Source organism: Carica papaya, chromosome 7, assembly GCF_054855325.1.
Source record: "Carica papaya isolate Zhongbai chromosome 7, ASM5485532v1, whole genome shotgun sequence".
NCBI classification, from domain to species: Eukaryota; Viridiplantae; Streptophyta; class Magnoliopsida; order Brassicales; family Caricaceae; genus Carica; species Carica papaya.
The window spans coordinates 6,170,601-6,198,512 of NC_142315.1; the positions used below are offsets into that span (position 1 = coordinate 6,170,601).

Consider the following 27,912-nt stretch of genomic DNA (forward strand, 5'->3'; position numbering starts at 1 on the left):
GATTCTACTTTTGTGGACTGTAATTAAAATACAATTTTTTAAAATTAAAAATTATCATAACTGTTTAATAAAATTTTTAGTATAACTAAATCTGTACATAGTGCAGGTTACATATCTATATATTATTATAACAACATAAATAAGTTAAGTGTGAATGAGCACGCTTGCTTGCACCGGCCTGCTGCAGAAACAAAACATTTACAGTGGCATGGAAGTTCTCTCCGTAAATCTTACCAGCTCTAACCAATGATTCTGATTCTTAAAAAATAGAGAAGGATACCAATTCTATAGAGGTCAATAAATCAATCCTGATTTTTGGGAGGAAAAGCATCAATTAATGTATAATCTGCCATAAGATTGCAGGTTGCATCCAAGACTTTGTAGATTGTTCAATATCAACTTCATCAAATTGTTAACACCTCTAATCTCAGAATGCATACCGATAGATGGCATCAGCAACACCATCTTCGTCATTGCTAGCACCTATCACGTTAGCCACTGCTTTTGTCTTCTCCGTGCCATTACTGAGAGCAATGCCTAGAGAAGCTAATTCAAGCATCTCGATATCATTTTCCCCGTCACCAATAGCCATTACCTGAAAAGCAACGTACCAAAATCAACCAGACGAAGAGAGCGTCTTAAAATAAACTTAACACACTTCTACAAATACGATCTTTACTTAGAAATAAAGGGAAAAAAAAAAAAGCTAAGATGTTTAAGCATCATGGCTCATCTTTTCCATCAGTTAGAAATGTGACTTCTTCTGCCATCTTATGGCATTCATGATGTAAAAAAAAACAGCAAGTTTTTTTTCACTTTAGGCCTAGATGACTGAATGAATTTATGTTCCAGGTGGGACTATGGTGGGTGCTTGAGTTTGGCTTGTAGACAAGCCCATAATTTAAGCTTGACCATGAAGAAAAAACTAAAAAACTCATATAGGTTGTAAATGTGTAAATCACAACTCACCAAACCCAAAGTTGCACTAGAAACAAGCAAATAACTGACACTGTTTGAGAACGAAAACAGAAAGACAGGTCAGGATGTGAATGTCACTAAGGGAATTACAACTTAACTACTACTCCCTTTGGTTGAATGTTCAAAATTGTCTTTCATCCCTGAAAACGATCCTATATATTACTGAAGGAATGAATGAAGAGTTCTTTCTCAAAAAAAAAGGACAGAATAGAGTTTACAGCACCAGATAGTGGCATTTCCAGGTAGTGAACTATCTCATCTTATTAAAGTGGAGAAGGCATGCACCCCTTTCATTAATCATTCATAACTCTATCAAAAACATTCTAGTTTTAATCATCTTTATGTTCAGTTTGCTTCACTAGTATCATATCCTAACATATATCAAAACAACTACAAGGGAAAATTCAGGAATCCAGTAAGGAAAATTAAAAAAAGCATTCTTAAGAAAATTGGAATTTCTTGAGAAACCTAAGCAGGTCAAAAGAAGGGAGAAGTTGGGAGAAGATGGAAACAAGAGTTGCATCGCTTTGTACCTCCTTTGCCGTAATTCCCAAATGATCAATCAGCATTCTCACTCCATTACCCTTAGAGGTTCCAGGTGGGACAATTTCAAGCATGTCTTCCTGTGCTTGGACAACTTTGGCATGATCACCAGTTGCTTCCGACCAGTATGGCCGGAGAACAGTAGCCACCCCGTCAGCAGTGTCTAAAAAGATCAGCTTCTGTAAAAACAAATTATGTGGATGATAAGAACAGAAGAAACAGTACCATAATGTAAATATTTCAAAGCTAAAAGAACAGCATTTAAAATGCATCCTCGCCAAATATATATGCATGTAAAAGACACAAAAACATGTATATCAAAGGAAAGTACTGCTGGGAAATGTAGATTAAATGTAATTAGGGTGAAAGGTATACTAGTAATACACCCTTCTGTGTAATTAATTATGTTTTCTTTCTAATTTATATATGAAACTGTATATATAGGACCCTAATATTTAATGAAAGAAACAACATTCTATTCTTCCATATAGCATCAAAGTGTGAGGAAAAAAACCATAGTTCTCTTTTATGAATTCCAATCGTTCATCATTGCCAAAATAAGAAAAAAAACCCTGAGGAGGCCAGCTTTCATAGCCGACCACCAGTAGACCAGTTTTTCTTGTCACAAGCACATTCCTAAGATCATTCCTAGAATACTTACAAAGCATTCTGTCAAGCACCTTACTTGGCAAGTCATTTCATTTCACATTGTTAGATTTATTTGTTGGTTGAACAAGTCCAAAATAGTATTGAACTTAAGTTCAGATTGTCAGCTTACTTGGCAAGTCATTACATTTCACATAATTTTGGCTCAAAATGTAAGGATGCTTTGTGGTGGTAACTAGGGGGAGGGACAGGACTCTTGCCCCTTGTTACTATGATGAGAAGATTCAATACTATGGTTTTTTCATTATTCTCAACATATAATTCACCTTTTTCATATTCTGCCACACCAAGGTCATAAAACCAATGGTGACCAAAAACAAAATAAGTATTTTTCATAGACAAAACATCAAAATCGACTTAATCCGTCTAAATTCCCAACTTGGTAGGAACTTTACATCTATGACTGACTATGAAACAGAGCCTGCAAAAACAGAGGTCCGGCTGGATGTTTTCCAGCTGTGAAGCTGGGTAGCAGCGGACAGCTGCAGAATTTTGGCTATAAGGGCCAGTTATGTGTTTATGTTTCTTTTCTTTTAATTCCTGTAATAAAGGTTGGTTTATGGTTTGGAAAAACTACAATATCTTTTCTATAGCTTTGTTAACATGTTAGAAAAAAGTATTCTTCTTATTGAATAACTAGTTACATGAGGTTTCAAATATATATATAGCCATCCTAGCTACGTAAAAAGAAACTTAATTATTTTGGGATCCTAAGATATGTGGGATATTCTACCATAATAGACACTTAACTAAATAGGCCTAATTCTAGGTATACAATTTGTTAAAGAGAAGCAAAAAAATATATACATCAAAGTATCTACTTTTCCCACAATTTTTATTCATAAGCACTATGTTGAATCACCAATATATATAGGGTGTTTACATAGCCTAAACTTACAAAAATACTTTAATTAAAAAATAAAAACAATATGAGAGTTTTGACAACATAAGCAATAAAATCCTAAAGTAACAAGAAATCATTTCTTCATAGTTCCTAAATAAGCCAAATACACTTGGAAATATATAAAATTTATAATTTTTTTCAATATAATATATAAAATTTGTGATTTATAAATATTCACAATAGTGAAATGTATCCCAGAATATCCCTGTTCTGCAAGTTATTATCACAAAAACATAAACTTATGAAAAAAAAATTCAATTCTTTATATTATATTCCTTTTTTTATAGAATAAGAGAATATATTAAGATTAGGTGAAGAAGATACAACAAAAGAGAATGATACATTCTCCCAAAAGAAACAAAAGAAATAAAACCAAAACAAAAAACCCAACAAGAAAAGAAAGAAAGACAGAAAGAGATTTCTATATCTTCTTCCTATTCTAGATAACCTGTTGCAGATTGTTTCCCTCTCACATTACCTTTTCTTTTCCCGGGGGGAGGGGAAACTTCTGCAAGGACTTTTCCTTTAAAAAACATGATGGGAAGAGGCAAAATTTTGATCAATGGTTGATTTATTTGTCTCAAAGTGTAAACTGATGGTTGTTTTATTTATCTCAAAGTGTAAATCCCACGGCCATCACTTCCTTGGTAACAAGAGAACAACATATTAGATTATAGATTATTACACAAGCTGAAACTGACAAAAAAATATCCTACTTATTTTCTGTATTACATTCTAACAAAGCCAAAACCTTCATGTTTCTATGTATCCAAATGCACATAGAAATACATATCATGCCATACCTGTATATCAGCTTCAGCAATAAGATGGTCCACTGAATCCATGATCTCTGCCTGTTCATGCAATTTTGATATAATGTATGACAAATTTGCTTAAGCAAACAGATAAAGTGTAGCCAAAATAGAGAACTAAATGCATTAGGCACCTTCGGCTCATGGTATACAGTGTGCAGTGACTGAACAAGAGGGTGATCAAATAGTGTTAAGCAGCGATCCTTACTGAATGCAATAAGTGGAACTTTGTTCTCCAAAGAGTAAAGAGATGCCTGCAATTTCAAGTTATGAATTTTTATTTTAGAAAATAACTAATGTGATATTTCAACCAAGCAAGCACATGCTTGGTCAACATGTTTACATCTTAAACTGACTTTTCTATTCTGAGCAAATAAGGTCTTCACGCTGATAAACCATCCACCTACACATAAACATAGTTACAAAAGAAGCTGAAAACAGTTGGACCTTCTTTAGTTGTAGAAAACTATTTTCATTTCTATTTTCTTGTAAGTTTGTTTATCTTTAAAAAACAAAAACATATGTAACTGTCAAAAATGACAAGTTCAGTTATATTTAAATATGTTAAAAATGAAAACAAAGTTTGAAAATGATGGTGCGATATAGATGAGATTTTTAAAAACTTTATGTTCTTTCAAACACATCATTTTTTACAAATATTTTCTCAACTAGTTTTCAATTTTCGACAGCCATGTTGATTTTTGTATATAAACACTTCTGTTAAAAATAAAAACTGAAAGCATTTTGTCTAACCAAAAAGAGCCTCAGCTTTTAATCAATAATTAAAACAAATATTACAAACCCTTTCTCGCAGGAAAATAAAATATGGAAAAGGGTACACACAACATGAGCAAGAATGAATTTTCGTGATAAAAGTCTCATTTGAAGTTGTCGTGATCTATAGTCCAAATCAGAGAAAGAGATACAAATATGAATGAAAAATTGAGTTTTGGGGTATATTTTAAGCTTTCATGTACTTATACACATTTACATGGTTTCTAAAACAGAATTATGGGTACATATCACAAATTTTAGGGCTTTAAATTAAATAGAGAAAATTTACAAAACAAAGCAACGATCTTTCCTCCATAAGCTTGGCCGTCAAAAATCCCCCTTAAGATGGTGAATAGATAGATGTCTTTCATGCCAATATTAGTCAAGCCACAAATAGATGTCAAAAATCCTATCAATATTACTTCCCAGTACCTCAATAAAAGCATCTACAAGTTGTCTTCCAAAAGTCACACGGAGGATATTAAAACACAACTTAACTTTTGTTTGATGGAGTATAGATCAATTCAATGTGTTTATTCCTGTCAAGTTGAATTAGATTGTAAATGATGCTAAGTGCAATCTTGTGGTCATAGGTATAGTAGTAGGATCTTCTCTTCTAATAAATTCATTTCATTTTTCAATTTCTAAGGCCATCATAGCTCACATTCTACCTGAGTCATTCAATATCAGCTTCCATAGTAGATCTTGCCACTACATTCCATTTTTTGTTTCTCCAAATAACCAAAATTTCCACCGAAAAATGTGAAACATCCAATAGATTTTCCATCATTAAGAGATCCAACCCAATCTATATTGATGAACCCTTCTTTCATAGTGCAAACATTAAATATCTCAAAATGTGATTAACTACACTAAGATGTAGTTCTTCAGACTCATGCATGTATTGGCTCACCATACTTGGAGTGTAAACTATATTAGTCTAGCAGTATAAACATATTAATCTCAGAACCAATCTCTGATAATGTCAATTTCCACCAGCTTACTAGTATCACTTTATAGTTTGTGGTTTGCTTCAATGGGAGAATCAACTCGTTTGCAATTCAATACACATATTTTCAATGAGTTCTAAACATATTTGCATCAGGAATTAAGATGATGTTTTCCGATCCAGCAACTTCAATACTAAAAAAAATATCTCAACTTCCTCAAATCCTTGATCTCAAACTTTGGTGCATGGGATTTTCTTTAGCTTTGCCATTTCTTTCGTATCATCTAATGTCATTACTATATCATCAACATAAAAAGTGACAATGGTAATCTTATTATGTTGACGTTTAAAGAACAAGATATAATCAGCATTACTTTGACTATATCATAGGTGGCCATAGTATTATTGAATCCATGTGAACCAGGCCCTAGTATATTCTTTTTTTACCGATATAATGGCTTCTCCAATCTGCAAAGCTTTCCCCCACTTTTCTCAAGTTCAAGACCTAGAGCAAATTCCACAGAAACTTCCTCACCCAATTCCCCATAGGAAAAATATTATTAAAATCAAGTTGTTACAAATTCCTGTCAAGATTAGTTGCACATGACATGACAATTTTAATGGTGTTCATTTTCGCAACTGGGTCAAAGGCCTCTTAATAGTCAACCTCATGGCTTTTGTGAATCCTTTTGCTACTAGTCGAGAGCCCTGAATCTCCTCAAAACTTCCATTAGCTTTATGTTTTATGGTAAACACTCATCTACAATCCACAGCTTTCTTTTCCAATGGAAGATCAAGAAGGTCCCATTTCCTTTTTTGTTAGAACTCTCATCCCATCATCCATTGCCACTTTCTACTTAGGATCAATTAGAGCTTCTTGCCAACCCTATAGCATAGACACATAGGACAAAGACGATACAAAAGCTTTATATCAAGGTGACAATATTGGATAAAGCATGTTCTGTGCAATTACAAACCTTTTTATCCTAACAGCAGTAAAAAATTTTGGATCATTAGTACCAGTATCTGGTTTAGAGGAATCAAAATATTTCAGGGGACTCTGTCTAACCCCCATAATAGGTACTTCTCTGTCTGATAACTAACAAGTGACCCACCTCCATCAACAATTAGATCATCCCCCCATTTCTGTTCTCGAGAAACTTTATCCTATATCTTTAAAACCTACAAATTTGAGTCATTTGTCTGTGATACTTGTGAGTTTGCGAAGCACATTAGAACTTTTTATCCTTCGATTACTAATAATAACTTTTGTTTCTTTCAAAACTATCAATTCATATGTGTGGGGACATACTCAAACCACGTTGTTGGTTTGTTACAAATAGTTTGTCATGTTTACTGAATGTTGCAGTAGAATGACTTGGTTATATCTTTTGCATGCTAAAATAAAACTTTTTGTGCTGTAAGTCATTTTATAGAATGGTTTCTATAAAATTTGAAGCAAAAATCAAAATGTTTTAAACTAGTAGTATGAATAAACGGATGATGCCTTTAGTGGTATCTTGACCTACAGGGGATCATGTGCTCAGCGTTCAAACAAGCCAGTCCAACATGACAAGAATAAACATATTAAGATCAAGTTTTATCAAAAAAAAAATTAAGTTGTCATAGTCTAAATACTTCCATATAACTTCCAATATATAATTTGCAGATGCCTTCACTAAAGAACCAAGAAGTAAGCAATTTCATGGATTGATTTGCAAGATGGGCATAAGAGGCATTTAGACAACACATCTTGAGAAGGAGAGATTACCACCAAGATCATTGAGAAAAGATCCTTGCTGTTATTTTGTTAAAAAATTCTACTAAACATAAATCCTTAAACTAGTTATACATATCTGTAGTTTCCTTTTAGAACGAATGTAAAACGTGTATAAATGTGTAATGGAGTAAATAGTAATACACACTGAAGTTCATAAATAAATTACCTGCCTACAAACATGCGGATCTAAATTGCTTCTAAAAACTTCTCGTCCCTGTCTACCATAAACGAGCAACCCCTAGAATCAAGAAAAAGTAGATTACAGGACAGCAAATGAAATTACAATCTACAATTAGAAATGAGCTAGAAAGCATGTAGCTATTCACATCACGAACACAGCGAGACAGATTGGCTTTTCAAGTGTTATGACGAGAATGATTACCCAAGAAATCATGCAGTATAGCGTCTTCAGTGAGTAGGAATTTACCACACATATTTCATGATAAATGCTTTAGCACTTGGATTAACTACACATATGACATATACTTTCAACTCTTTTATGTCCTTAATTCTTTAAAATCTTATTTAAAGCTGATATAATTTGCAGGGAATGGCAATACAAATTCTTGCGAACCTTTCCAAATAGTATCCGGTGATCTCATTTATAATTTTCCTACTTAAGCTAGTTTCCTATGCAAGTGTATACAAGTCTCATAGTATCACCATAAAAATCTATATATGGCTTCTTCATAAATATAATAAAATCAGATTTTTCTTTTCAATATCGCATCAAATCATGGTTAATTAAAAAAACAGATAAAGAATTGAAATCTCGAACTATTCACATTGCAAGTCGAGGTTCTGAATTACATGTTGTCTCGGGATCTAAGAGAGGTAAGGTGAGAGGTTTTAGCTTCGACAAGGATAGGGTAGAAGTACTTGAACCGTTGGTTTGCAGATGATACCATCGTCCCGTCTCATGGTCTTAATTGTTAATAATGTGCTTACTATTATCCAAGTGTACCTTCATCTCAACCCACCGTTAATTTGGGTGTTCCTCTTTCGGATAAGCCTTTGTCAGCTTATTCTTTGAGATCCTATACTGTATAGGGTTTCTAGGCACCATCACTGTTAGAAGAGTAGTTTTTTTTTTTTCTCATTTATCATTCAATATTTGCCTTTCCATCACCCCTTGTATAACCTCAAGTTATCTAAAATCTCTAGAATTGTGGTTAACATAATAGAGTGGACGATGAGGAATTTTTTGTGGTCAAGAGCAAAAGAGGTGTCAAGACAATATTAGCTTAGCATGAGGGAATGGCTAACTTAATATAAGTAAATTGTCTTTATTGGCAAAGTCGTTATGACGATTTTTTAAGACCCTTCTCTTTGTGCCACAACTTTTTACGAGTACAGGTTGTACTATAGTAGTTTGGACTTAAGACTCATAAGAAGCCTTGGGAAGCCATCTCACAAATTTATGATTCTTTCATTCTCCATCTCCATTTGAGAGTAGGGAATAGCTCTCCATTCTATTCTAGGAAGAAACTTAGGTGGGAAATCTTCCTTTGGCTAGCAATTTCCTTTGTCGTCATAATGTTCCCTTTCAAGACAAGGCTCTTATCTCTATTTATATCCCAAGCCAATGGCTAGATTCAAAAGTAGAACTTGTTCTAGCTCATAAACCTTAATGATAGAAAAACTATTGATACCATTTCTTCCTTTACCATTATTGAGCCTTCAAGATTTGTTGAGATAGATTGTGTGTTTTTTTTTCTTATGGTGTCTATACTTGCAAATGTTTTTCTTACATATCTTACCCATAACCGTTCCAAGTAAGACCTTTACTAATGTTTCTTGGACGGTGAATGTTCCACTCTTTTATTTTCTTACCTATCTTTTGCTACAATAAAGGATAATTGTACTAAATTCCATGCATATCTGATGCATAACAAAAAAAAAAAATTGAAGTAGACGTATTTCAGTAATGAGATTTTCAAGTAGTTGTGATTTTTATGCATTATTAAAGTATTCAGCTTATTTAAGAATTGTTAACTATAGGCTTATTATTTTAGTATGAATTTATTATTTCCTATTTAATTAGATGCTATTTAGTTGTTCTCCATTATAGGTTATTTAGCTAATTAGATATCTCTCTCTTAGTTTTTATTTCAAAAAGAAAAGATATCTTTTCCTTTGTAAAATTCTTAAATACACGATTTCTTATCTTGATTGTATTTTAGTGTGTATAAATAGCATTTTAGTTATTCCCACTTGGAGCATAGCCCATCCGCTTGGGTCCGTCAAAAAGCATTATGCAGAATGGAAACTCAGTCCTCTATAAGACCAAATGGGCTGTTGGCAAGGGGAACAAAGTTAGTTTCTGGCAAGACGTCTGGTGCGGTCATGAGAAATCTCCGACCCGTTTTCCTCTCATTTTTGGCATATCCAGAACAAAGATTTACTCAGTGAGAACACATTTAGGGCTGACTTATCCAAAGATCGGAATGTAGTGGTTAACAGGAACTTACAGGATCAGGAAGTGAAAGAATATGAGGAACTGCTTCAGCTTTTGATCCATACCAGACTCAGCAACAAAGAGAACAAATTAAGCTGGAATCTGAATAAGAGCAGTGTATTCTCAGTTAAATCTTTTTATAGATATTTGGAAGGCTATAGAGGAAATTTTCCCTTCTAAATTGATTTGGAAAGCCCACGCTCCTCCGATAATCTTTTTTTGCTTGGGAAGTTGTAAAGGAACCTAACAATAAATAATCCTATGAAGGAACCTGACAATAAATAGTTATTCCCACTTGGAGCATAGCCCATCCGCTTGGGTCCGTCAAAAAGCATTATGCAGAATGGAAACTCAGTCCTCTATAAGACCAAATGGGCTGTTGGCAAGGGGAACAAAGTTAGTTTCTGGCAAGACGTCTGGTGCGGTCATGAGAAATCTCCGACCCGTTTTCCTCTCATTTTTGGCATATCCAGAACAAAGAGTTACTCAGTGAGAACACATTTAGGGCTGACTTATCCAAAGATCGGAATGTAGTGGTTAACAGGAACTTACAGGATCGGGAAGTGAAAGAATATGAGGAACTGCTTCAGCTTTTGACCCATAACAGACTCAGCAACAAAGAGAACAAATTAAGCTGGAATCTGAATAAGAGCAGTGTATTCTCAGTTAAATCTTTTTATAGATATTTGGAAGGCTATAGAGGAAATTTTCCCTTCTAAATTGATTTGGAAAGTCCACGCTCCTCCGATAATCTTTTTTTGCTTGGGAAGTTGTAAAGGAACCTGACAATAAATAATCCTATGAAGAGAGCGATTATTATGGTTAATAGATGTTATCTTTCCAAAAGTAATAAGGAAACTAGTCATCATCTCCTACTGTGGTGTGCAGTCACTCATACCCTATAGTCTTAGGTCTATGGTCTTTATGGGTATTTGCTGGGCTATGGCTGGGTTGGTCAAAAGTGAATTACTCGCTTGGAAGGGTTTATGCAGAAAGAACAACCTTTACTGGCTTATTCCTCTAACAATTGTCTAGATTATTTGGAAAGAAAGGAATTACTGAACTTTTGATGGGAAAGAATTAGATTTTGCTTCTATCAAGAATAAATGGCTTCATATTTTTCGTACCATTATATTAGGTCACAATCTTGATAGTTTAGAAGATTTAGCTTCAATTGTAAATATATTTATTAACTTATAAATCTTTTGTACATAGGTGACGCCCCATTGGTGCTGACACATCAATATATTTCTTGTACTTTTATTTTTTTTAAAAAATTATTAAGTAGATTATTTATAAAATTATTATATAAATATTGAGTTATTGATATTTTTTTAAATCAAGATTTTTACAATTTTTGTTCCTAATAAATTTCTACAAGTATTATTCTCAACTTCTGTTTGTCCTACATCAGTTAATATCAAAGTCTAACTTCCATTTCAGCAGGCTCCCATAGCTTTTCATCCAAACTTCACAATCTATTGCTAAACAAGAAAAAATAATAGCCTCCAAAACCTTGCCAGTGACTCATTATAGGCAACAAGTACCTAAACATTGACCTTCAGACACAAGTATTCGCCAGCATCTGAAGCATCACCGCCACGACCACCGACACCAGAGGACACTAACTGGCCTACCTTTAAATCCACTAAAAATTACCACACTTAGGATCAATGTTGACCAACATTGCCTTGCTAGAACATAGGGCGGGTCTCCCAATCACTTAGATAACGGTTGAGACTAGGTTTAGGACCTCCATCAATGGTCATCCACAAAGCCAGAAACTCAACCACCGAAGATTTGCGGAAAGATGTTCATGAACATCACGCATTTGAAGCCGCAAGTTAAAAACTTTGTTACTTGCTTCTGGAGGTGAGCCACCTCTAGAGACAAGTCATTTTTGGAGCTTAGTCATTCTGTTAAAGATAATTCAGAAATTAGCAAGTCACATGTTTTTTCCTGTTTTTAATTAGTTAATTAATTGTTCTAATCTTGTGGCTGATGGATAGTGTTAGATACTTTAGGAGATTTGTTTACCATGGTTATGTAGTTGTTGATTTTGTAGGGTTATGGTTGTAGCTCGTGTATAAATTTGTTGACTGGGAATAATAAAATAATCAGTTCTTCAGCATTTCTGTTTTTTGTCCCTAACCTGTTTGATAAAAGTCTTGAGTGAATTTTCTAGTTTGTTGCTTTATCTCTCTTGATTTTGCAGTAAAGCAGAGAAGTTTATTTTCTAATTCATAACCAGTTTAAAGTTAACATCTAAAATCTGAGCAAGATTATAAAGAGATGGCAAACAACTCCATCGGTGTGAGCACAACTCTTCCCTCACTACCATTATTCAAAGGAAATGACTATGAAGTATTGAGCATAAAAATGAAGACTCTCTTCGTTTTTTAGGACTTGTGGGAGCTAGTTGAGAATGACTATAATGAAGCAGGTGTTTCAGCTGAAGTTCTTAAAGAATCTGAGAAGAAAGATGCTAAAACTCTTATTTTTATTCAACAAGTTGTTGATGCCAACATCTTTTCACGAATTGCAGTCGTAACAAAGTCACAAAACGCACGGAATGCATTACAAATGGCTTATAGGGGAACTGCTAAAGTTTAATCCATCAAATTGCAAACACTTAGAAGACAATTTGAAGAGTTCTCCATGAAGGATGGTGAGACTATGGAGGCCTATTTTTGCAAAATATTAGAGATTGTTAACCAGATACACAAATATTGTGATCAATTATCATAGCAAAAGGTTGTTGAGAAAGTGTTGCAAAGTCTTTCAAAGAAATATGATCATGTAGTGGTTGTCATAGAAGAATCCAAAGACTTGAGTCAGCTAACAACTCATGAATTGCTTGACTCATTGCAATCTCATGAAGACAGACTGAATAAGCATGAAGAATGTGGTGCTAAAAATGCATTTAACACAAATACATTTTTCTAAAACAAATCCTAATGAGTCAAGTGACTAGAAAGGGCACGAAGGCTATGCTAACCATGGACGAAAAAGAGGTAAAAATGGTCGAGGTGGTGGACGTAGAAGCTATAATCGCAACCAAAATACTGGGAACAACAGTGAAGCTCAAAATCAGAAGTCATACTACTTTTGTTGTAAGAAGATTGGTCACATTGCAAAATTTTGTCGACTCAAAGCTAAACATGTAAAATTTACCGAAGAGAAGTAAAAAGAAGATAATACTGAAAACTTGATTTTGGCTTGTGTTAATGGAAAGATGCTTGTCAAATATATGGCATATGGAGAGCAGCTGCAGTAATCATATAACAACATATTTGGATGCTTTCATCTGCCTAGATAAGACAATTAAGAAGCAGGTGAAGATGGGAGATTGTATAGGTTGTGAAGAATGTGGAAACCGGACCGTCAAGGTAAATCTTAATCGTTTCAACTACATTAAAGATGTTCTTTATATACCTGACTTGAATTCAAGTTTGTTGAGTATGGAACAATTTTTAAGAGAAGAGCATGCACTTGTTTATGATGATATGTTATGTGATGTTTTTTATTATAAAACTAAGAAACACATGTTTCCTCTCTTTCTGCAATGCAAATGTCAAGCACTTGCAGTCTCTTTAGATGATAATGGCTGGTTATGGCACCACAGCGATGGACATTTAAACTTTAATAACTTGAAATCTTTGTCTAATCAAGCTTTGATGGATGGTTTGTTTGTAATACAGTACATGAACAACATATGTGAAAGTTACATGTTTGAAAAATAATGTCAAGATGCATTTTCAAAAGGATTGGCAAGAAGAGTATCAAGTCCGATTAGGCTAGTTCACGTCGATTTATGCAATCCTACAAGAATTCCTTCACTAATAATAATTTATATTTTGTTGTGTTTGTTGATGATCACAGGAAAATGACTTGGATTTATTTTGCGAAAGAAAAATCTGCCGCCTTGCCTATTTTCAAGAAGTTTAAGAATTATGTTGAGAAACAAAGCGAAAATACTTTGAAGATTCTCAGAACTAATCGATGAAGTGAATTTGTTTCAACTGAGTTTAATAATTTTTGTGAAAATTACAGTATTAAAAAACAATTAACAGCTAATTACATACCCTAGCAAAACTATGTAACGAAGCGAAAGAATAGAAGTCTAATGGAGATGGCTAAGTGCGAAAGCTCTACCAAGATGTTTTTAGGCTAAAGCTGTTCAAACGGTTGCTTAGTTTCTCAATCGAATCCCTACATTAGCCTTACAAAATTAAAAACCTTTTGAAGCTTAGAATGGGTGGAAACCAAAAGTAACTCACTTCAAAACTTTCAGTTGTATTTTTTATGTTCATCCTTATCAAAAAAGACACAAACTTGATGAAAATAGTGTCAAATGCATATTTGTGAACTCTAATGATGAAACAAAATAGTATCGTTTTTATGATCCAATCACTAAAAAGCTGATTATTAGCCGTGATGTAGTGTTTGATGAGAAAAGTAAATAGAATTGGGATGAGAAACAAGGCTGTCCAGAATTGCTTGAAGCTAGTGATGACGATTATAATTCTCCAGTAGCTCCAACAAATTGTAATGATGATGATTCAAATCCTTCCAATCCATCCAGCCCAACCAGTCTGCCAACAATTGCATCTTCAAGTTCAACCTCAAGTAATACACCTCCAAGGAAGTGGGGATCTTTGAAGGAGATTTATCAAAGAATTAAACGCTGTCAAATTGTATAAATTCAAGAATCTAACTGCTTCAAAGATGCTGCAAGCTCAAAGAATGGTGTGATGCTATGGATGAAGAAATGAAGGTCTTGGAATGAAACAAAACATGACAACTTGTTGAATTGCCTAAAGGTGAAGAAGTAGTTAGATTGAAATAGATTTATAAATTAAAATACAAACCTAATGGCTCAATTCAAAACTATAAAGTACGGCTAGTTGCTCTTGGTTACATGCAACGTAAAGGTATTGACTTTGAAAAGATGTTTACACTGATACCAAGATTTGACACCAGAATGGCTGCTCTAACTATAGCTACACAGTACAAGTGAAGTATTTATCAATTTCATGTTAAATCAGCTTTCTTAAATGGTTTCTGGATGAGAACGTCTATGTGGAGCGCCGCCAGATTATGAAGTGAAAGGGTAAGAGACAATGTGTGCAAATTGAAAAAGGTTTTTTATGGTTATAAACAAGCTCCATGGGCCGGGTATACGAGGATTGATGAACATTTCAGCAGCAATGGTTTTTAAATAAGTGCTAGTGAACCTACCTTATATGTAAAAGCAAGAGGAGTTGATGAGGTACTTATTGTTTGCCGTTATATCGATGATTTAATCTACACTAACAATAGTCCTTCATTGCTGGTTGATTTCAGAAAGCTTATGATTGAAGAGTTTGATATGACTAATTTGGGTTTGACGAGCTACACTTTAGGGCTAAAAATACATTAAAATGATGCAGAATTTTTTATTTGTCAACAAACGTATGCAAATGATCTTCTAAGCAAGTTTAAGTTGCAAGATTGCTATTCAGTAAAAACTTCATGGCAACTGATCAAAAGTTGTGTTGAAGATGGAAAAAAACAAGTTGATGCTCATGTGCCGAAGCTTAGAAGGCAGCCTACTCCATCTTATTAACACTCAGTCAGACATCTTACAAGCAACTAGATTTATGCAAAAACCAAGCAAAATACACTATAGGGCAGCAAAAAGAGTGTTAAGATACTTGAAATGAACAACTTTATATGATTTGTTTTATAACACCGATAATTTGAATTTGCATGGATATTCAGATACTGATTGGGCATATTTTGTTGATGATCACAAAAGCACTACAGAGTATGTTTTTAGTTTGGGATCAAATGTTACATCTTGGAGTTCAAAAAAGCAAGCATCTACAGCTTTATCATTATCGGAGACTGAATACATGGTTGTAACTTCAACAGCTTGTTAGGCAGTATGGTTGCAAAGAATTTTAGAAGACATGAAGCAAAACCAAGAGGCAACTATGATTTATTGTGACAATCAATCCACCATTGTCATGACGAATAATTTTATTTATCATAGTCCCACAAGACATTTAGAGTAGACATCATTTTATTAGAGAATTGGTGGCAAAAAAAAAAATATTTAAATAAATGATTGGTCTTGTAAATTTCTGCATTATGGGGAGTGTTAAAGATAATGCAGAAATTAGTAAGTCACATGTTTTGCTTATTTAGTCACATGTTTTTCCTGTTTTTAATTAGTTAATTAATTGTCCTAGTCTTGTAGTTAGTGGATAGTGTTAGATACTTCAGGAGATTTGCTTATCATGGTTATATAGTTGCTGATTTCGTGGAATTATGGTGGCAGCATGTGTATAAATTTGCTGGCTGGGAATAATAAAATTATCAGTTCTTCAGTATTTCTATTGTCTATCCATAACCTATTTGATAGAACTCCTGAGCAAATTTTCTGGTTCGTTACTATGCCTCTCTTGATTTTGCAGTCAAGTAGAGAAGTTCATTTTCTAATTCATAATCAATTTAAAGTTAGAACATTTTTTGAGCCGTTTCTGAGTGAGGCTGAAAGAATCAAGAGGATCATGACAGATCTCTGTGGTTTAAGATGGGTGAAGCTTCTAGAGACCATTCGGTGAAATGTATGTATTGCCTTCATTAAGAGGAGGGTGGGATGGGTGTTAGGATTTAAAAAGCTTTCACTTTGGCTAAATGGTTCTACCATTTTTCATCATAATCTTTTTCTATATGGTACAAGGTGATTAAAAGTAATTGTGGAGTAAAAAGTCATAACTTGGCTTTGTGATATTTTCACTCCCCAACCCATTTAAGGGTGGGTGATGGCTCGTGTCCTTTTTTTTTTTTCAAGAACACAATTGAACTAGTGAGATTCCTTTAGGTAGTTGTTTTCTATCCTTTATAATCTTTCCTCATGCCACAATGTTCAAATTTCTACTTTCATTGGTGAATGAAGGCCACTTTCTTAGTCAATTTGATGGTGACTTTCTTGGAATATGTTCTTTTTCTTAAACTTAATGATCAATGGCATGCTGTCCTTAACATCCACGAGCCTTCAGGTTTGTCATTTAGTCCAAGTAACAAAATTGTTACTTCAGATTCTGGGCATTATACCCGTAAATCCTTCTTTGGATACCTTACTCATGGTCATAATTGCCAAAATGTGGTCTTCAACAGAGTGTTTTGGAAGGTTACACCATCTCAAAATTAAAGTCTTTACCTTGAGCATTGTTCTCGACAGACTTAATACAGATAATATGCTTCAAGCTCGCAGATCTTTTGGTGCTCTGCCTTAGGATATATCAGATGTTTTATGCAGTCCAAATTTTATTGGCAAACTTTCTTGCATTATGAGATGACATGGACATTTTGGTTCTCGTTGTTTTGAACACTTCTGTGTCATGTGGGTTTCTCTATCTTCTCTTGAGTGTTTCATCACTTCCTCCCCTAAGAGTGTTGGGGTAAAGAAGGAGGTTTTGGTGCTTTAGATAAGAGCTTTTTTTGCTGGATTAAGGATGCTATGGTTGAAGACTAGGTATAGAAGGATTGCTCTCTACCTCCTATTCTTTCGAACAGAATCACCTTTTTGGCTTCTTTTTGGACAAAGGTTCACATGTATTTCAGGAATTTCTTAAAGTTGTTTGTGTTTGCTTTTTCTGTTTTCTCTGTTTGGGAGGGTTTTTTAACACCCAATAATTTAAATTTATCTTTGATCTCTTTAATAATATTTCTTTTCTTATCCCAAAAAAGAAGCTACCAATTTATTACACAATAACCAGCTTGCAATTGTCTGTGGTCATTTTTTCTAACAGAAAAAACATATTGAGATTTTCTATCAATTCATTTAAAAAAACTTGTAGACGAGGTGATTAGGACTACACATGTGAAGTCTGCAAACCATCTTGCTAACTTGCTCAGAAAATATTAGAGAAGCTCATGTTAGGTTTACCAGTAACAAGCTTCGCACACATGATATTATATTCTCCAGCTTGAGAAGGAGGGTAAAGAGCATAAGATGTTAGTTTCCTCCATTGAGATTCTCTAATAGTTACAAAAGACTCTGATTTGGAATAGGAGTATCCTAGAATGTATGTAGCTCAAGTATTATAGGATATGTACATAATTTAGTCTTTATGTGTTATCATTTATTTTATCGAACAACTAGTTCTCACTCCCTTTGAACAATGGTCTTTAAGGATTTACAACCTTCATAAGACAACTAGTTTCACGAACTTATGCAGTTCGAAAGAATTGCACTAACCTACTAAGAGAATATCTTTCATACACAAATGTTCAAAATGTCTAAAGGCATATGACTTATTCGATCAGCCTAAGTCATCATTGATTTTTAGCATGTTAACTTCAAAAGGACAAAATAAATATGAAATAAAGTCAAGTTTGCAGTTGCCCAGGACAAGACAAAAATACCTGTAAGAAAACCCCAGGAGAAGACTCAGAAACAATGCCGTCCCTACCAGCTAAACCAACCATCTTCAAGGCTCTTATCACAGCTGGACGAGTCTATTCCAAGGATCAAGATCAAATGAACAATTCACAAATAGACTCTTCACGAAGCAAGAAACATATCTAATAGAAACCAACACAGAGAGAACGAAAAAGGAGAAAATAAAAAAATGATTTGCCCCACAGTTAACCAGACAGAAAACTCATTGGAAAACCAATTGCAAGGAATTGGAGGAATATTTTAGTTGACCAGATATATGCACTTGTTCAATGATGCCGTCGTAGTAAATAAACAACAATGACAGTGTAAAATCTCATCTTTGCTTACTTTTCCAGTGGCTATCACCACTTTTACACCCCGTGACAAAGCCTCAGTCAAAGCTTTGGCAGTTGTCTCTGTAATTTGACTTTTGCTGTTCAGTAGTGTGCCTTGCATTTTAATAGGAAGGCTGTTAGATGATAATCTCAAACATAACCACTCCAAGAAATTGAAGACTTGGTCTTACCATCCATATCACAGAAGATATAGCTGAATTTTGGTTTATAGAACCGGAGACTGCCCTCTTTCTTCCTGTCTTTTAAGAGTTTATCTGTAAGATTATCTTCTGAAAAACTTGTTTAGATCTTTCATGATAAAATTTAAAAGATATATGTATATATATCGTTCTGAGTTGTAAACACAGGGGGAAAGAGACAAATAAAACAAATTAGGTGGATTCCTGTCAGCCCGACAACAAGAAGAATTCAATCATATTAGCTCTCTTTTCTGGGCTGGTTATAAGAGTTAAAAAAGGAATACAATAGTGCAGAGACCAAGCTTATTTGATCTACTTTTTAATGATTTCTCTCTAACAGATTTTATTTTATTTTTCTATTGTCTCTCCAGAAAATATTATCCTATTTTCATGATTGCTCATAGATTTATGTTGTTTCCCTTTTACAGCTATACTTGCTCAATTTGTGATTACAACATTAGTCAATAAAAATCTATGAATTGCATAAAGAAAGCAAGCAGTGTTTTCCTTGTCAAATCCTTTGAGTTATTTGCATCTTTAGAAATTGGGAGGTTCTTTGTAATGAGGCCTCACTAAAAGCAAAAAATAGAAAATTAAGTCAAACACACTCTAACACACTTCCAATCTTACCAATGTTTTCTGTCAACGGACTTGTAACTAAATCCCAAACTTGAGGCCATAAGAACTTAGTAATAAAGCAAGGAGTAATGCAAAACCTCTATACTGTCAATATAGTTTGAGACCTTCCTGAACATACAATAGAAGAATCGTACTCCAGCTCGTGCATGATCACATAAATGGACAAAGATTGTGCAACCTCTTAGGCAAAGCAGTAGGATGTTGAGAATCAGTTGCAAATGAAAGAAAATGAGCTGGAGAACAGAGGATGGCAACGGGTGCATGAAGAAAATGGTGGAACTGAATGCAGAGAAACCGATCACCTAAAGGTATATTCCAGGAGATTAAAACACGTGGCGACAACCGGGGAAACCTGGGATGTGTGGCTTTCTGAGCCGGAAGATCCGATACGCATCTATGTTGCTTGAGGAGAAGATCCTGGCCACCAGATCTGCATTCCGGGACTCATGGATGGCGATTAAGAGGGTTATTCAAGGTAAATGGGATTAGTGTTTTCTGGAACTCGACAGATGCATTTTCGCCGCTTAGGGTTCTTTTGAGCCTGGCTCTCATGTTTCTGGCGGAATGGGGTAGATTCAGAGCATTTTCATTTATCTTTTTGTACATAATCACCTGTTTCGAAGATGTAAGCATGAAATAAATTATTTGTGTGTATTTTCATCATCTCCCTCAAATTTTTTCTCTCTCTTTCTCTGTTTCCATTCTCTAGGCCTTGTAACTCTCTCTCTTTCTCTCAAACCCGAAACATTTACCTTCCAGATTCGAACCATGTATCAAGTTCGTAACATAGGAGTTGATGAAGCAATTGAGAGAACTAACAAGGAAACTCTAGGGGATGCACACAAGAGTTGAAGGCAGTGTTAATCAAGCACAATGGAAGCGTAGAGAGGGAGGTGCTGGTGCAAAATTTTTTCTTGATTTTCCCTATTTTGATAGTGTAATAGACCCCCGGGTGGCTCAACAATAAGCCCTACTTTCAAATTACGTAAGGTATGGGAAAAAAAAAGTTGGACCTAACTTCTTTCCACCTAAGAGGAGCAGATTATCTTCCTTATGCGCCCAACTCCCTTAAGGAGCATAGAGAAGATGGTGTAGAGTGGGTTAACTCTAGATTGCTGAAATAGAAATCATAATTCTATTACACATAAGACTATTATACTATTTAGGACTATATTATTATAGTCCTAATAACTTTTAAAATTTTACTCTTACTAGTATTTATTTTCTTATTTGTATTAATGTATTATTATTTCTGATTCCATTAGTATTAGTATTTCTTTTTTTATATTAAAAATGGAGCATTACAAAAATAAAGGATAACATATCATGCTGAAAGGATACGAGAAACAAACAAAATAACATAAATAACATTGCTAAGGACAAAATGGAACCACCAATGATCATGTGGTTATTGCTCCCCAGTTCATGTTAAGAACAGTAAAAGAGATGTCAGAGAATTCCCCTAAGCCTTTACCCATTGGGAAGCAAAAAAAAGTCATTTCCTTACACAATAAAGCTCTGAGAAGGGTTGATTGTGAAATATTCAATGGTTCATTTTGAACTAAATTGTCCATAGATCTGCAAATAATGCTCTGTGCCATAGCAGTCTTGCTTTCCTCCTTACTCCTATGCCTCCAAAATTGGAATTTGCAAAGCATTCCAATGAAAAAGATGTTATCCAAGGTTGGTTAAATATGTCAGATAACCTTATTCATAGCTTCCATGCCAGCTCACATAGAAGCAATTTTTTCCTCTTCTATACAGCATATCACACAAATGCCTGGAGACAAATCCCGATTAGGCCCATGAACTTGCTACAGTCAATTGGTGTTTAACTGACGTAGATTGCAATCTACATGAACACCTTCACCTTAGAAAGAATCTTGACTTGCCAGAACACCTTGATAAAGCGACTATGGTAATAGTCAAGGTATTTGATAGTGTGATGGAAAAAAGATTAGCAAGTGTATGTACCTGATGATTCTAGAATTTATATTCCACAATCTGGCTATTGGGATGGCTGAAAAGATTCTTAAAGGCTCAACAAGTCGTAGCAATATTTCTCATCTCATCGAAAATAGTATTTCGGATCTCATTACTCTTTGTATTTCTTTAGTCTAATCTCACTCGAGAAGGATTAATTGGCACTCTATTTAGATTTTTATCCTCAAAAAATGAATAAGCAAATTAACCCTAGTTCATCCCCACATGATACTAAAAGTATCAGAGAGTCTAAACCAAAGCCTCCAAGCCACCTAAGAGTGCAAAACGAGCATTCTATACGATTCACTAGCCTTGAGTTAATAACAAACATATCCGAACAAAGGGCATGGTTAGGTCCACTGATTTGTGTGTTGAGTCTATTCGAAAGAGTAGTCCAAACAAAAACCTTCATTTTTCAAGGAACTTTTCCTTCCAAAACGTGCTAGAAAAAAGTCTTATTATGGCAAACACACCTACGTGAAGGGCATGTTTAGTTTACGGTAATCTGCATTAAATCATTAGCTTTGAGCCTGTCCAAAGCAGTAGTCCAAACAAAAACTTCAACCTCACAAGAAACTTTAGCCTTCTAAAAATGCACTACAGCAAGCCTCATTAGGGCAACTGGAATTATGGGTAAGGTGAGCAAAGAAAGACTTGTAAGTGTACAATTTTTTCTCTAAATAAACAATTGTTTTGTAAGTTTACAGATTAGAGGAGTCTAGGATCCAAATTTTACTATCAAGATATGGAAAGATGCTAAAAGGGCAAGGATGTTCAACAGAAAGATCAAGTCAATGAATTCTCGATAATTAAGTTTCATAAAGAAAAGATAACCCCAAGAATTTTAGCCATCTTACAGATTGAGAAAGTGACCCGATGTGAGCATTATGACAAGAAGAAAAATGGATAAGGCAAGCAAAAAGATTAGCTAGGGATAAATCACCAATCCAAGGGTCTACCCAAAATAATATACGAGACCCATCAACTACTTTCAAACAGATAAAAGGGATTAAGATTTCATAGAGCTGCAAAATGGCTTTCCAATGGCTCTTATCAGTCAAGCAACTCCTAGTTATAGAATCTCAGTCATTCCTCTGCTATCTATACTTACTCCTAATCACCTTAAGTTACAAGAACAAATTCATTGAAAAAATCCACAGCCATTTAGCCACTAGTTAATAGGTTTTTAGATATAAGATTCTCAATGCAATAACCCACCTTCTCTGAAAAGACAACAGAATTCCCTGCCTTTCTTTCTTATATAACCTATCTAGGTGAGTTAGTAAGGGATACCAGCGAGAATCTTTGATCTCTGAGTTTTCTAGAACATTTTTTCTTGAGAAAAATTTTCTTCTCTCTGTTTATCATCAGAAAGTCTCTTAACTGCAAAAGATTATAAAGGCACTTCTCCGAGAATGATGGTAACTAACCACCTAAAAGAAAACCGAAGAGAAAATATGTTTTGCACACCAGAGTAGGAACTAAAATCATAAAGAATAACTGAACAGAAATTCAGAAACAGCACATGTAAAAGAAAACTGACAGATTCCTCAAGTCAGTTGGTTAAGGCTGCTCAGCATTTCTTGCAGCAGCATTAGATATGGCCACAACATGAGCTTTGGTTGACTGAGTCTCCCGGAATACTATCTTAACAGTTATAACATACAACTCTACAAATATCTATGCAATAAATAGAGAAAGCAAGCAGTATTCTCCTCCTCAAATTCCTGAAGTTATTTGCAGCTTGAGAGATCAGTGGGTTCTCCATTCTTGCCAAAATATCAGGAGACGTCATAAAGGTCAATAACACGAAAAAAGCTATTCCATCCACCACCTAGATTTCTCTATCAAAAGCAACAGTTAATGATAAACAGAATAAAAGTCCAATTACCATCAAAATTTTCTACATGAAGGTTTGCAGTTGCTTCAGCATTGGAGGCACTCTGAATTAATCCTTTACCCTTCCATCCAAGGCTCTTCAAGAGAAACTCCTCCTCCTCCTCCATTTCTGATTCAGCCTCTTCACTGATCTCATGATCAAAACCCAAAAGATGTAATAACCCATGAACCTGAGCAAGGGAGACAATATTAAATATTTGCTCACACGTATTAATTGGCCATAAGTATTTTATGTGCATATCTATTTTAACCGACTTGTACTTTTTTATTCTACATTGTAAATCATTTGAACATGGCTGTCACCCCCTCAGTCATCAACGCAAGATTCTATTCTCAAAAGACTATATATTATATCTTTATTTATATAGAGAAAAGAATATCTCTACATAATATTACTGCCATGTTGGTTGTTTTAATTTATTGTGATTATGCCAACTCAACAACACACTCTTCTTACAAATTTAATTAATTGTTTTAATTTAGAACAAATTTCAGTTTTATAGCAAATTTCTTTTGACCTCTTCTGGATTAAGGTTTTCCAATCTGAGACTTTTTTTTTTGGCAACTTACTACCTCATGGCATACAGATCGTGCCTCTTAATCTGACCATTTACAAATCAAATGGTATGATTTAATCATTTGGAAGAATTTTTTATATGCCTTTTTATCAATCTGTTGTTGACATGATATTCCAACCATTACAAAAGTTATCTAAAGTACTCTCTATTCACTGTTACACAGTCAATAGAGTAAACAACATTTTTAATGTTAAGACTAAAAAAGGTGAAAAGAGGCTGAAAAAAATGTCACTTACATAAGTTATTTTCTATAGACTTCATGTTGTCTAAATATACAAAACCATATATTAGAATTAACTATTAATTGATTTGTAGAAAGCTAAAAGGAAAAATTAATGGAGTGTGCTCCTTACATTAGGTAATAATATTTTTTGGAGTTCTCTTCTTTGCTAATGCAATTTATTTCATATTCATAATATTGATTTGGTTAAAATTATTTTCTCTTCAATAAGAAAACTGTTGCAAAAGAAATATTTTTATAGAAAAAGAAGATATGTTAATAGAAAGAAAAAATATCCTCCTAAAAACTGACTAATCACAAGATAAATAAAACAGATAAAGAAATATCCTTAAAGAGACTATTAGACTTGGCCCAAACAAACCAAAAAGCAAACTTTTTAGCATTCTGTTACAGCAAATTTTTTTTTTCTTGAGATAAACATTCAGTTACAGCCAATTAACACAGTCCAGCAAAGACAACCCGACACCAAAGAGCTTTACACTCCCTCCTCATTTAGGCTCATCATAGTCGTGTAAAGAAAACCCTCCTAGGGCTAGAGAGGCATTGGGTGGTTTATGGTTGGTCCGCAGCATGGCTTTCGTATTATTGCCCTGGTAGAGCAAAGTTGGGTACAGTGAACCATAAAAATGAAGACTCAAGTCCTTTAAGAGTGGTTAACCTACCTATTGCTTGCTCAATCCAATATGAAAGCGGTCTACAATACAAATGACAAAGAAGCAAACTTCGAGGTTGATTACAAGGTTATTCTTGAACTACATCCTTAACATCAACCTTCAGTGGCTCAACATACATCTTAAAAGTCATTTCCAAGGTCTTATTGCTTGTTCCTCTCGAACCAAAGGTCGACTAAGTAGCTTATAGCTGAAATTACCAATTGACTCCAAAATCCACCTTGCTTCTCATGTTTCTTGCTTAAAAAGGAAGTAAGCCACAAACCTATCCTGACACCTCTGCCTCCAGATGCGCACAAGGAGTTGCTCCCAGTTCCTCAGGGTGCATTTTGACTCAAACCACTGTAACAATTGACATGAATTCGATCCATTATTAAGCCCTTAACTAGGATAAGCTTCTTGGAGAATGTCACTACCTTGAAGGAACATTGTCCCACCAAGCACTCGGTATCAGCACCTTCTCAAGGAAGGAAGGGATGTGACAGCCAATGTCAATTCCTCAAATCCGTTCACTGGCCAGATGTACATATCAGGTAAGCATGGAAAGAAAAACGCGTTATATGATGGGGTGATCTTCCTATATTAGGATTCCACATTAGGTTCAGATTTAATTTTTCAATAAGATAAGAATTTCAGTTTAATTAGGCAATGTTTGCATTAAATAAGATATAGTCAACATGACTGATCGTAGAAGAAAAGAAAGAACTGGTTCTACAGCCTCCTTCATATGTAGTTATTTCATATATCCTAGAAAATAGGACATTGGTTCTGCAACCTCCTTTCTACGTAGTCATTCTAATATGAAGAGAACTAATATTAATTGATAACAGTTTCAATAGATTAAGGGGTCTACCAAATAAGCTGTTGTTTACTAACATAGGGCAAACAGGAACAAAATTTTAACAAACAAGCATCTCACTTGTTGGAAGACTTTTGTAGTGAGTGGTCCCGTGACAAGATCTCAAACCAAGTCCATAACAAGAAGTTGACATGACATTCATGCAACTCACACCAACAACAATAAGAAGCTTAGTTTAATTCCTATAGCAATTTTCCTAGAAGCTGGGTATTTCAAGTATCCTTCCACGTAAAAAAGCAGCTTAATAGATTTGTGCTACAGTTGCAATGGGTTGAGCGCTTTGACCTATCTCGAGTTGAGTTTCTGCCCAGCTGAATATAATTTTAACATTCTATACATGTTATAAAAGAATACTCTTAATTAATATGATAAGATATTTACTTCATGATAGACTGATTTATTTCATAGGGCTTTTTCTTCTTTTATATAAAATAAATCCTAAATTAAAAATCTAATTCATAAACAAATCCCAACACCAACAGAAAAAAATTAAGTAAATTATCACATCACTAGAAAGAAATAAGTAGATCCTATTACTACTAAAGAAAAATACTATAAATTAAAATTGCAAATTAAAAATGCAAGTGTGCCATCATCATTCATGTATGAAAGAGCCAATACTCGAAGCTAAATGAAGTCATTGGAAGAAATCAAAGGTTATCATAATATTAACCAACCATAAGGATGCGTATTTCATCAAGAAGTGTGTGTCCCCTTTCCTCAGCTTGCTTTGCAGCTGTCTCAACAGAAATTACTATGTCACCTAACATTAGCTGCAGAAATGACAGCTGTCAATTGCTGTAACAAAAATCAATCATCATCTGTAGACATGCTTTTTCGAGAGAAATCCAATCAAAAACTTTCTCAAATCTCTAGACATGTATCTTACAATAGGAAGCTTAAGTTCGGGGACATGCTGTGACATGGAAAGAACATCAGTCGCATGGTCCTCATCTCTCCATTCCTTATTAAGCTTGCGAATGAACTCATCATTGCAAAGAAGCACAGACAACTCGACACTCTGAAATCCACCAACATCTTGAATGGCAGTTTCTCTTGTCTCATGCTGTGAATTGTGTAAACGTTCAAAACCTAACTTCATTGCCATGGGTACATTTAGACGAAGCATTTCCGCGATGCTCTACAATCAGGTCAAATAGAGAGTAGAAAGAGTCCATTTAATCAGAACAAAAACATTCAATCATCTCACACAACATCGTATCCTTGTCTCTCTCCAGGGCCGACAAAGAAGAAAATGAATAGAGTAATTAATTGGTTTTCATCTAATGGTGAAGAAGGATTAATTTAAGCTTGAAGGCTGTGGAAGCAATTAGAAACATGATGAAGATGGAAACTCAGACTTTAATCCGAAGCTCCAATTCCTCATACATTATAGCTTATCTAACTCCAAATATTTTATGCTGACGGAAACAGTATTAAACAACTGCTAACAGCATAATCAAACTTGGCAGGGCAGACATTCAGATTATCTTGTACGGCACACCAGTAAAGAAAAACAAGAAAATAAGTATTCAACAGTTTTCTTTCCCGTACTTGTTTACAACCAAAAAAAAGAACATCCGTAAGAGATAAACAAAAATAAGAGAACAAGATTTAAAAATGTCCACAAACATTTACGCACATGTTTCGTACTGAGTGAATAAATAGATTACCAAGATTTCAGTATCATCAGGCAACTCTTCTTCAATGCAAATACTAACATTTAGCTCCAACTCCTTCTCCTTCTTCTTAACAGGTTTCCTCCTCAGCTTTCTGTACTCCCTATTTGACGCGAAAACCGTTCCACTTCTTGCCTTTAAAAGCTTCTCATCTCCTCTGCACAAAGCGTGAAATCTCCGAGTAAACAGCGAGGAATTGGACAGAGAACTATACTCGGAATGATTCGATTTTCCAATAATCACTAGCTGCGAGGAATGGTGAACGGAGAATGCAGAGATTTCCGGGAGAGCCAGGGGAAGAGGAGCGGCGCGCGTCATTTTACGCGCCGGGAGACAGTAGGAGATTTGTATAGTGCGGATGAGAGGGGAGACGCGAGGGAGCATGTAGAAAACTCGGTAATGGAGAAAACGAGATTTAAATTTTGTGCAGAGGCGTTTGGCCGGTGAATTTTTAGTGAAGGCGGTGCCAACGAAGGATACGGGACATAGACCGCTGTTTTCCCTGTTGGTGCTTGAAAATGAGGAGTTAT

The 27,912-nt window shown here is 34.7% G+C and overlaps 1 protein-coding gene across 6 annotated transcripts; it reads right to left on the bottom strand.

Moving 5' to 3' along the window:
• Positions 1-34: 34 nt before the first annotated feature.
• On the bottom strand, positions 35-27,910 carry LOC110821908 (haloacid dehalogenase-like hydrolase family protein). Of its 6 annotated transcripts, none has more exons than XM_088208718.1 (12): positions 27,377-27,909; positions 26,593-26,844; positions 26,381-26,476; positions 23,347-23,524; positions 18,825-18,893; positions 18,647-18,747; positions 18,283-18,375; positions 7,573-7,644; positions 4,038-4,157; positions 3,895-3,945; positions 1,512-1,700; positions 35-595 (listed from the first exon to the last, which is right to left on the bottom strand). In XM_088208718.1, exons 1-12 carry the CDS (start codon positions 27,764-27,766, stop codon positions 428-430), a joined length of 1,779 nt encoding a protein of 592 aa, XP_088064844.1. In that variant the 5' UTR covers positions 27,767-27,909; the 3' UTR covers positions 35-427. The 6 variants fall into 6 exon arrangements, with proteins under 6 accessions (XP_088064844.1, XP_088064843.1, XP_088064842.1 ...); XM_088208717.1 differs by having other exon boundaries at positions 18,825-18,908; XM_088208716.1 differs by having other exon boundaries at positions 18,825-18,920.
• Between the last annotated feature and the right edge of the window lie 2 nt (positions 27,911-27,912).